This window comes from Urocampus carinirostris, chromosome 7 (assembly GCF_059441175.1).
Source record: "Urocampus carinirostris isolate Australia breed hairy pipefish chromosome 7, RoL_Ucar_1.0, whole genome shotgun sequence".
Lineage (NCBI taxonomy): Eukaryota > Metazoa > Chordata > Actinopteri > Syngnathiformes > Syngnathidae > Urocampus > Urocampus carinirostris.
In genome coordinates this window covers 25,832,277-25,844,846 of record NC_142355.1, presented here as the reverse complement: position 1 = coordinate 25,844,846, position 12,570 = coordinate 25,832,277, and the positions used below count along the sequence as shown (strand labels likewise).

The following is a 12,570-nucleotide window of genomic DNA, read 5'->3' as shown; positions in this document are numbered from 1 at the left end:
AGGGGGAGGGCTTTTACAACAGGGTACATTTTTTTTAACCGAGGGTTTGGTCCTCTCCTGTTTTCCTTGCAAGTTCAAAATCCATTGATGTCTTCTCTCCTTATTTCAAGTGGTTAATAAGTTATACATTTATCAGGTAGTCATGATTAAAAGTACTTTGTCTGGGCAGAATTTGATCTTGATTGCGGTATCAGAGGTGTGTGCATCATCCTTCACAATAATGAGCTGTGTTTCACAAAGGTTGCTGACCTCCTCCTAATCTTGAGTTTGTTGCATCTGAGACCCATCAAAGGGGCTACAAGCAACCAATAGTTGCGTTAATCATCCATCATCTGTGTCAACACCTTTAAATTAGAGGAACAAGGAGGAAATCGATGTACTTGACAAGGTTACGCGGAAAGTCCTCACCTTTTTTTTTTCTTTTTTCCTTGTGACCTATCCATAATTGTGAAAAAGAAGCTCAACACCCCCAAAGCTTTGTGTTCCATTGGACAAGTAAATGAGTCTTTGCAGGTGCATATCCGTTTCCGAAAGAGGTGGAGGGGATACTATATCAGGCTTTAGTTTTTTCGCTATTGAGGTTTTGAATAAAAAGGCCAGACATCATTCTTCCTTGAGAAATTCAAACAATTATTTCATTATTTGTACGTGTGGAGTTTGCATGTTCTCCCCGTGCCTGCAATGTTTTCATTTCGATATCCATCTATTATCTGCCCCGCTTATCCTCAGTAGGGTCACAAGGGTGCTGGAGCCCATCCCAGCTGTCTCTGGGCAGTGGTCAGGGGGACACCCTGAACTGGTTGCCAGCCAGTTACAAGGCTCACAGAGACAGACAACTCAGTCCCTCATTCACATCTAGGGACAATTTGGACCAGCCATTTAAACCTGACATGCATGTTTTTAGAATGTGGGAGAAAATCAGAGTGCCCGGAGTAAACCCATGGCGGCACGGCGGTTTAGTGGTTAGCAAGCAGCACCATGGTACAGATGTTCCTCCTGCTGCCTCCCCGTGTGGAGTTTCCCTGTGTCTGCGTGGGTTTCCTCACTATGAAATTGTTTTCTTATTTTTCTATTTGAATTTGCTCCTTTTAAGTACGTCTTCCTTATTCCAAGATTGGTTTTCTGAAAACGGATCAATTTAAACAGTACAAATTTAAGAAATTCTTTCTGCCAAGATTAGAAAAAAATAATGTATTCAAGAGACATGATAAATACATTTGAAGTAAAACAGTTATGCTTTCTCCTGTGTGGCAGAATGTTTCTTATTCCAATTGTTATAGATCCACTTTAAGATATTTTACTTTGTTTATTAGAAAAACGAATGAGACATTTTTTAATGAAATGGATATATGTATATTTTATCATCTAGATGAGTTGTGCTTTTTTTTAGTATCTTTGCTTTCTGATCCTGCAAAAATATATGTTTCTTAAAATAAGCAAAATCATCTTCCATTTGCTAACGAGATAATTTGTATTATTTTAATGTTTTTTTTAGTCAAGAAACAGGAGAACATATTTTATAATAGCTTAATAATTTGTATTTTCGCGACATACAAAAATTAACTTTCGTATTCTTGAACCAATAATGTTGCTCATTTTAATTATATTCTAAAATATTTTACAATGTTTCTTGAAAGAAAATAACATACAACATCCTTAAAATATGTAAAACTGAATTATCTAACTAGTGGTTTATGATTATAATAGGAATACTCGTAAAGAACAGAAAAAAGAGCTGCCACGCTAGGCACAAATAAGCCCGTTCGGCCCTCTGCTCTCACATATACACAACTGGGGATACTGGATGATATTCAAATCACTGCACTTCATTTCAGGCAGGCCATGACACCATGCTAGAATGGCCTGAACCAATTGCAATTCCCGCCCAGGGATAATGTGTTGCGGCCATATCCGTACATTTCATTTTAGGAGGGCCAGAACGCCATGCCTTCTAACAAACGTGCCTTTTGCCGATCCCTGCTCACAGCAGTATGCGATTGGGGATAATAGATTGTGGCCGTTCATATGCAGTTCATTTTAGTTTGGAATAATGGCAAAAAGGAGATGCCAAGCCTGAAAAAAGAGGGCTTTGCTGGTTTCCGCTTGCAGCAATATTTGATTGGGGACATTGAATCGTGGTATTTTTCCAACCCGATCCACTAAGGCCGCGAAGCAGCAAGAGAATACACTACAAACACACTTAATTTGAATAAAGTATCATTCTTATTTCAATTGAAAACATGTTGAAATATCTTTAAAAATAAATCATACAAAAAAAGCTATATTTTCTCAGATATTTTTTTAGTTTTCAGCTTGTTTCTTAATTTTACAGCAAATGGCTGCAATCAAACACATATGTGCCAATTCCTATCCATAATATGTCTGATGTGATTCCAAATGAGATATGGGCCTTGGAGGTCCGCACTCTCGTAGAATCTATTTAAAATGCAGGCGATAATATTATCACCGTGCAATTTACACAAGGGGAATGGCGGGCAACCGCTCTTCCTGGCTGAATATTATTACATTATGCACGGGGGAGGCAAAATAAGCCTCTCTTGTTTATGTGACATTTATAGTCCAAGCCGTGTTTCCAAATTCACGCACAATTACACTTCATTTATCTTGTCAGACACTCATGTTACTCCACAGTATATTGGCCTCTTTTTTTTCATTCTCTCCATTTCTCTGCAGGACGGTTCTGGTGTCTCTGACGTCACTGGTGGTTCTGGCCATCGGTACAGACTGGATCTGCTGGGACTGGCTGAACCGAGGCTTCCTTCCCAGTGACGAGGTCTCCAGAGCCTTCCTGGCCTCCTTCATCCTGGTCTTCGACCTTCTCATTGTCATGCAGGTGGGAGCGCTCCCCGGTGGCCAATTAAAAACATCGAAAAACAGAATAGCCGGGTTGTCTCGTGGCTTGTTTTTTTTTTAACCTCCTTTCCCCGTCTTGTTGCCGTTTGCCGTCCCCCGTCTCCCAATTTATCAATGACGAGATGCGGTGCAGGGCAGTGAGCGGAGCGTTTGATCATTCTAAGCTGGCGCAGATGTAAATACAGATGTAAATATAGTAGTGGTGGGCTGTGAGGGCCTGCAAGGCTATCTCTGCTGGCCTAATAATATATATAGAAATAACCATGTCATATGAATTATATTTTGTCCATCAAGACTTATTTTCATTTTAAGTTTTCTGCCAGCTTCCTTTGATTGCTTTTCCATGCTCGCGCTGCTTCCAGATGTGTGCTTTCATATTCAAGCATCTAACCAATCCCATTTCAAAAATTAATTGTTGCTGGGCTAAGAGATCGACCCAAAAGTCTTTACGAAAAATATTGATGGCCCTGACCTGTGAAATCAGTCTTTTAGAAAGCTGTTGGTTTACGTAATGTGATTCCCACTTGGCTGGTTCATTCCCATACGACACATAACTAATTCAGCTCCAATGAAGGCATAGGCGTGAACTGCTTGGTCATCTGCTGCAGTAAAAAGATATATTTCCAATTTTCCTGCTTTGAGAAACGTCACCGATTTCACAAACTGTGATTGCCAAAGGGGGGGGGGATAATCCAATCCAGTTTAACAGTCGTTAAGCAAGGAAAATATCATGTTGTGTTGCTTTAATAGTAAAAGTTCGGATAAGTCAGCAAGCCTTTTGCCAGCAGGAATAGGTTTTGTCCGCAGCTTTCAGCTTATAAGTAAGATCTGTATTTCAGGCAGAGTAAATATGTTTGGGTCGGGCTGAGCATCTTTCTTTCTGACCTATTTTATTACTAACCTGTCATTGTTCATTGTGTCTGTTTAGACAGTCTTGTTGACTTTGTTTGTCCCCCCCCTCACGCAATCCACTTGCCGGCTCCCTGAGTCCGATCAGGTGCACGGTGGGGGACGTGGTCGGCCCAAATCACCTCGACTCAACCCCAGTCCTTACAAAAAAATAGGAAATTTTACTTCCAACAGCTCTGTTCTTTCGCAAACATCACTTGTTCAGCTCCACTGAAGGTGTAGATTTATACTGCGCAGTCCGCCACTGACCTAAAGTAGATATACAGTCAAATTTGACTACATGTATATAGACACCTTATATTCTAGGCTACATGATTGTACTTTTTTCTACATTTTGAACACTGCTGCTTACACACATAAACATTGTGGCTTATCCCGTGGGCAGGGCTTAGCCGGGGGGCAAAGACTAGGGCAAGATGATATGTCAACTAGCGTTGCTAAACGTAGCTAAACGTCGAGCATTATACTATCAAAATGGATGGCTTAGACGTTACGATTTAATAACCTGCTTCACGCTTGACATCACAGCCAAAAGGAGGCAAAACAATACTTGGGCTGGTCAGAAGACAGAGGAAAAAAAAGATGACTAGCTGTCGTCATGTTGTGTGTTTGTTTGCTAGAATAAAATGTTAGTGATCATAAATTGAAGTTGAACAGGATACCAGCAGACACTTTTGATTAAAAAAACAAGAAGAGAGTTTTTAGCATACACTTCCTATCAGGTAAGAAAAAAAAACATTTATGATTGTTGCTATCAAGTCCATATTACTTATCATATCATCAAAGTATTTTGGTATTTTCTTAGGTTTAGCTAACTGTTATCTTGTAGCCTAAATGCCAACGTTAGCTTAGTAAACACTGCGTGTGGCTGCCCACTTGGGGCGGCAGTAGCTCAGGAGGTAGAGCGCTCGTCTTGGGATCAAGGGATCCCAGTTCGAATCCCGGCTCGTCCGTGTTACATGTCGAAGTGTCCTTGGGTAAGACACTGAACCCCTGATACCCCCAATAAGCAGGTTAGCGCCTTACATGGCTGCAAGGCCGCTATTGGGAAATGTGGAGCACATTGTAAAGCGCTTTGGGAAGTCAGTGACTTGAAAAGCGCTATATAAATGCAGATCATTTCATTTCATTTCTCAAACAAGTATTCATTGCAAACCACCGTTGGGTACGCAATCCAAGTCATTTACTAAATACATTTAATTATTTGAGTATTTTTAATTTTTTAGAAGAAGCATCTCTTGATGACATTTAGGCTATACACTAATGTTGGTAGGCACTAACAGTTAGCTGAAACTAAGTAAATGCCAAAATACTTTGACTATAGGGTAAGTAATATGTACTCGATAGCAACAATCATAAACGTTTCATTTCTCATACCCGATATAAAGTGTGCGCTAAAAATCAGAGCATTTTTGATGAGTGCCTCGGTCGAATCTTTTCACTTTAATGCGTTTAACCACAACTCTATTTTTCTTTGCTCAGGAGCGTCCAGTGGGATACTGCAAAACTTAAAAAATTACGCTCGCTAATCTTTTTTCTCTGATTCCAGCACACACACAACATGACAACAACTAGCAGCTACGACAGCTTTCTTTTCCTTTCTTCTGACCAGCGCAAATATTGTTTTTCATCTATCTTCAATTGTGATGTCACACATGAAGTAAGCTATGAAAGGGGGTGTACAATGCGGCCTGTTCTATTTCTTTTTATTGTCTTTTACAAGGCGGATGGTTGCAAGGGTGTTGCTGGCGTCTGCTAATGAGTGTCCTAATTTGGCAAAATGTGTTACTTTTGTTTACTGGACATTTCCCCACTGAAATTTCTAAAATGTAAGAAACTGACGTGAATAAGAATTCAGCTTAGTGAATAAGCCTGCAGCGTTTAAGATTGTATTTTTCCGGTTGTTGTAAACCAAATGATGGTGTTTGCCCCAGCATTAAAGCAAATACATACAATTTAAACTACAGAACTCCATTCAACATCTAACATTAATGTCACAGACAGAGGTTCCCCTCATCTGTGAATAAAAAGGTCACATTTTATATACCTAGAATCAACTTCATCTAGTGGAACAGCTAGCTTCTAGTTACTAGATTGAATTAACTCTGCACGATAAAGTTCACAACACACGGATATCAACGGAGAGGATAACGACTCCCAAGCTACCCATGAAGTCCGCTTCGGTTGCTTTCCGCAACAGACAGAAAAGAGAAAACATTCTCTCGTGAAGAGGTGAAAAACAAAAGCACTCCAAGCAGAAATACTATCAAAAAAATACTACTATAGAAATACACAAAATACTACAGAAATATTACAAGAATACTACTACAGAAATACCGCAAAAATACCATTACAGTAATGATATAATATATAAATACTACTAAAAAGTACTACAAAAATACAACTAAAGAAATACTACAAAAATACCCCAACACAAATACAGAAAAATACTACTACAGAAATACAAGAAAAAATACTACAGAAATACTGCAAAATACTACAGATATACTAGAAAAATACTTCTACAGAAATATAACAAAAAGTCTCCAGAGATACTATTACAGTAATACTATGATAAAGAAATACTACTACAAATGTATTGCAAAAATACTACTACAGAAATACTACTAAAATAATACTGCGTTATTACTGTAATACAGAAATACTATATAAGTACCAGTAGAGATATACGACAAAAATATTACAACAGAAATACTACAAAAACCTTACATTAATAGTATACTACATAAATACTACTGCAGAAATACATAGAAATACTACAGTACAGAAATGTATCAAAATGCCACTACAGAAATACTGCAAAAATACTTATTAGAGTAATAATATAATATATAAATACTACTAAAAGGTACTTCAAAATACTACAAAAGAAATGCTACAAAAATACTCAAACAAAATACAGAAAATACTACTACCGAATTACAACAAAATACTACAGAAATACTACTACAGTAATACTATGATACAGAAATACAACTAAAAACATACAGTAAAAATACTACAGAAATACAATATAAGTACTGCAATAGAAATACTACAAAAATATTACTACAGAAATAATAAAAATCCCTTCATTAATAGTATTATACAGAAATACTACTTCAGAAATACATGAAATACTACTACAGAAATACTACAAAATACTACAGCGGACGGTCTATGTAGCCCTTTGAGACATTTTGTGATTAATAAATATGACTTGACTTGATTACTGAATGAATACCAAAAACTACTACAGTAATACTATAAAACAGAAATACAACTGCAATAAGAGTACTATTCAGAAATACAACAAAAATAGTTTAATACAAAAAACGTCTTAAAAATACTAAAGAATACTCCTACAGCAATGCTACAAAAAATCACTACAGTGATACTATAATACACAAATATTACTACAGAAAAACTAAAATATACTACAGAAATACTAAAAAAAACAGGTGGTCTATGTAGACCTTTGAGACATTTTTTGATTAAGGTCTATAAAAATAAATATGACTTGACTTTGACTTGACTATTGAATTAATACAAAAAACTACTACAATAATGCTTTAATTCAGAAACAACGGCAGAAATACTACAAAAATATGATTACATTAATAGTATAATACCAAAATACTATTATAGAAATGCTACAAAAATAGTATCATACAAAAATACAACTCCAGAAATACTACAAAAATATGTCTACAAAAATCCTACATATATTCAACTACAGTGATACTATAATAGAAAAATACTGCTACAGAAATTTTGAAAAATACTACAGAAATAATACAAGTGGTTTATGTAGCCCTTGTGTGATTAAGGGCTATACAAATAAATATGACTTGACTTGACTTCTGAATTAATACAAAAGACTACTACAGTAAATCAGAAATACAGAAATACTACAAAAATATGACCACAATAATAGTATAATACCAAAATACTACTCCAGAAATACTACACGAATACTACAATACAAAAATACTACTTCAGAAATACTACAAAAATACCACTACAGAAATGCGACAAAGGTACAATACAGAAATACTGAAAAATACTACAGAAATACTACAACGGGTGGTCTATTAAGCCCTTTACAACATTGTCTGATTAAGGGCTACACAAAGGAATATGATTTGACTGCCGAATTAATACAAGCAGTACTACAATAATTACCCAGTACAGAAATACAACTACATAAATACTATAAAGAAATATGACTGCATTAATAGTATAATACCGAAATACTCCAGAAACACTACCTCCCCCGCATGTGCCACTGTCAATTAATGGTAGTGAGGTGGAACTTGTCCATTCATTCAAGTTTCTGGGTACTTACTTGTCAGCTGACCTCACATGGACTGTCAATGCTACTGATATTCTAAAGTCAGCCAGACAAAGGCTCTACTTCCTTCATCAACTCAAATCATTCGGAGTCCATCAATCCATTCTAGTCAATTTTTATCGTGCTGTCATTGAATCCGTTTTAACTAGGTCAATCACAGTTTGGTTTGGTCGCGTCAATCAGAAAGAATCGTCAAAGATGGAATCAGTAGTGAGGACGGCAGAGGAAATAATAGGTACTGGCCTCCCGTCCCTGCAAAGTATCTACATCGATCGAACTAGAAAACTGACACTAAAAATTATAGACGATCCCAGTCACACTGCTCACAGGTACTTTGATTACCGCGTGCCAAATGATTTCTTGTATATATCATGTTTATGGTTTACACTGGCTGAATAAATAAATACAATACAATACAAAATATGACTACAGTGATACTATAATAGAGAAATACTACAGCAGAAATTCAAGAAATCAGGCCCAACTCGGAATCCCTCCACGACGGCTGCAACCTACAGCGACCTCCCGTCCCCCCTCAGAAGAGAATAATTAAGCCCAGCAGTCGCCCTTCACATTCTGCGTCTGCAGCCATGAGAAGCGCTAACGAGCGTGGCATTTTAAAGCTTTGGCCACAGAAAATAACGAGTTTCGGTGACAAAACGTAAGCAAAGTAAATTCGCCTTTTCTCTCTAGTCACACACAAAATATTTTTCCCTTTTTTCCCTCAGCAGCATAATTACGCTCACAAAAGCATCAAAGCAAAGCATTTCTCGAAGGCAGGGTTCTCAAACAGCTAATTAATTACCTTGTGAACAACAGTTGACGTGTTTTCTCATGGATGATTAAGTGAGTTGCAGCGCCACAGGTAGCCAATAAGGGGCGTCGCGGGTCACGACAGACCAAAAAGAAAATGTCCACTTTATTTCATCCCTTATTCACACAGGTCCTAGGGGCACAATTTCCTGTGGTATGTCTTGGGCAAGGACAGTCTGGTGGCACCCATCTCTCTCCGGCCAACACATGTTTCCATCCAGTCTCGTTTCGAACTTGGGACCTTCCATGTGTCAGACAAATGTGCTAACCACTGGACTATTGAAACTCTCTCTCTCTCTCTCTCTCTCTCTATCGCTTACTCTCTCTATCGAGAGTCAAAAAAAGTTGACCATTTTTATTAATTTGAAGATCATTAACTCGTATTTTCCTTTGTCATGGCTGCTTAGAACTGTAGTCGCTGGGCGTCATTTTGTGTTGCTACATGCTACATGTTGCATAAGGGCTATAAAAATAAATGTGACTTGACTTGACATTAGCCACCCTTTCCTGCTAAATACTCCGATTTCCTACTCTATGCCGCTAATCGTCTTGCTACTCTGCTCAAAATATTACCTTGCAAGGACGACAAGCTCCTCATCTCAAGACTTTCTTTGCCATTATCTCTTTGCTATTCCTCAAATATTCTTTTCAAGATTTTCACCCTCCCTAAGAACAGTCCCTCTACTAAGATCCCCCTCCTCGGCAGTCCCGGTTGCATTCTCCCTTTTCAGTAATGAGTCTCATTTTTGTTACGGAATAAGCGCTTAACTTGAAGTTGTCATTTTGTTCTCGTATACTCAGCTAGCCTAACATGCGGCCATCTTTGTTGCTATTTTGGACGTCGCCCCAAAATATACGCAGAGTGGGGATATGACAAAAAGGGAACGCTCTTGATTGCATTCGTTCAGCAACGTTCATTCAAGCCACGTTCGAAGTTTGTTCAAGAAACGCGGGGCTTTATACTGTGCTGAACAACATGCCGTGATGTTTTTTCCGGCCCCAACTTGCTCAGTCAACATATCCTGACTCCCGCCAGATGTCTTCACACAATGGGCTACTATCAACTCGAAGGCTGCTGATTTACAGTTAATCCACAACAGCCGCATGCGAAACTACCGTTTTCGTGTATAACGCGCACCTCTAGAATTTGGTATAATAATTAGGTTTGCTTTTTCTCAGCTCAAACTTTGCAATTGCATGTAACGGAAAACAAATCTGGTTGACGGCGGTGAGATCATCAAATTCTTACCACTGGACCAGCAGTGGGATAGATACATACAAAAAGGCAGTAGATTTTATCTTATTATAGCACTATTTTCAGTCATACTACCAGAGACAAATGTTAATTTCGTTGTATGTTTCACATTGGGGCGGCAGTAGCTCAGGAGGTAAAATGCTCGCCCTTGGATCAAGAGGTCATAGGTTTGATTCCCGACTCCTTTGCGTTATATATCGAAGTGTCCTTGGGCAAGACACTGATTCCCTAAGGTCCCTGATAAGCAGGTAGTTGCCTGACACTGCTATCGGTGTGTGAGTGTGTGAAGCACATTGTAAAGTGCTTTGGGAGGTCTTCAGTGACTTGAAAAGCGCTATATAAATGCAGACCATTTACATTTAGACCATGTAACAATGACAATGGGCAACGGGGCACTATCCTACTGATGATACCTTCATCATATCCGGGGACATTTTACTCAAGCCGCTCAACCCTTAATGAGGAAATGAATTGTATTTTGTTAAAACGGAAGAAATCTGGAACTAAGTTGGTTGATCTTTTCAGGAATTGAAATGGAATTTTTCCCGTCTTTCATTGTGTTTTCCACTCGAACCGAAAGGTGATATTATAAAATAAAACAAAATAACGTATTTAGAACTAAATAAACGAAGATGTTCTAAATAAAGTGTATAATCATGACTAAATATTTGAATATTACAGCAATACCAACTCAGTATTCTGGGAAGTCCTTCTTTGACCTTTCTTAGGTGTTGTGCATTGGAAAAGGCACATAATCAACCAGGACGCCACCATCCAAATCCTACTTTTTCATTCCCTCATACTTGCCTCTCCTCACTGTTGTTGTTTTTGCCTGGACAAACACATTTGCATATTCATGAGCCACATTCATAAGAGGCAGGCCCTATTGACGTTCCTATGGGAACATCAACCGTGTGTGTGTGTTTGTCCAATCTTATGAGTCATCATAAAAGGAAATGAAGGCAGCTCACATTGTACGGCCTCAGCCAGCGTTCATGTTGGGTGAAAAGCCAGAAAGATAGGTGCCAGGGACACACACACACACACATAGTGGGGCAAGTAAGAATGTTGTCAACCACCAATTGTGCAAGTTGTCTTACTGAAGGAGAAGCCTGTATTTGTCAACACGGGTAAACCTCAACCATGAGAGCCAGAATGTGGGGGGAAAAACAGAAAATCCCAATTCTTTGATTTTTAAAGAATGTATTCCCAAATTAGAGTGGAAAAGAAGAAGACCAACCTTTTAATGGCCCCCGTTTTAACTCTGTCCACACTCCAAACTCCACTATGGCCAAGACCAAAGAGTTCTCGAAGGACACCAGAGACAAAATTGTAGAACTGCACCAGACAGGGATGACTGAGTCAGCAATAGGTAAAATGCTTGGTGTAGAAAAATCAACTGTGGGAGTAATTATTAGAAAATGGAAGACGTACGAGACCACTGATAGTCTCCCTCAATCTGGGGCTTCATGAAAGATCTCACCCTTTGGTGTCAAAATGTTAACAAAAACAGTGAGCAAAATTCCCACACAGGGGGACCAAGTGAATGACATTTTATTTCACACTGTGTAGTGAAAACATTGTAAAGTCTGGACGCCGTGACCAGGGGACCCTGAATCCAGGGGTTTATTTTAGTAAAAGTATATTTATTATTTTTATCTTGAAAAAATTAAAGGAGCCCCTTTGTAACCGAGACCTAAATTCCATTCCACACTGAGGCAAAACACTCATTTCTATGTATGCAGATCCAGGAAAATATCAAAAGAAAGTTTGACTGCTTATTACACAAAATGGTGTAATCTAAGTGTAATCCTCAAAAAACAGTCATTGAAAATGTTTGTATTTTCATCTTGAAAAAAATCAAGGGAGTCACTTTGCTTCCCAAGAGTCAGCTGTATTCCATCCCATAATTACACAAATGCAAGGACCTACCTGTGCAAAGTCCTGGAAAATAGGAAAATGTAGTTAGAGTGATCCGCTTTTTATGAAAAATAAGTGTTATTTATAATCCTGAAAATACAATAGTTCAAAAAATATTTAGTATGTTTATCTTGAATAAATCAAGGGAGCCACTTCGTTGACCAAGAACCAGCTGTGTTCCATCCTAGGATGCAACAAATATAGTTTATTTATGCAAAGTCCTGGAAAATAGCAAGAGGAAGTTAGACTGATCTACTTTTCATCAATAATATCCTGAAAATACAATAGTTCGAAAAATATTTATTTTCATCTTGAATAAATCAAGGGAGCCACTTGGTTGACCAAGAGCTGCGTTCCATCCTACAACGATGCAGGAAAAGAAAGTCACACTGATCTGCTACGCACGAGACAAAAACGAAGCCCTCTGATTTATCTTTTTCACTTT

The 12,570-nt window shown here is 38.2% G+C and overlaps 1 protein-coding gene across 2 annotated transcripts in view; it reads left to right on the top strand.

The window, feature by feature from the left end:
- The window catches only part of tmem117 (transmembrane protein 117), a 62,788-nt gene that overhangs the window by 46,485 nt on the left and 3,733 nt on the right, over nucleotides 1-12,570 (top strand). For both annotated transcript variants that reach the window (XM_088340364.1, XM_088340363.1), the window contains exon 6: nucleotides 2,695-2,854. In XM_088340364.1, coding sequence (XP_088196490.1) covers nucleotides 2,695-2,854 — 160 coding nt within the window. The remainder of the gene's footprint in view (nucleotides 1-2,694; nucleotides 2,855-12,570) is intronic.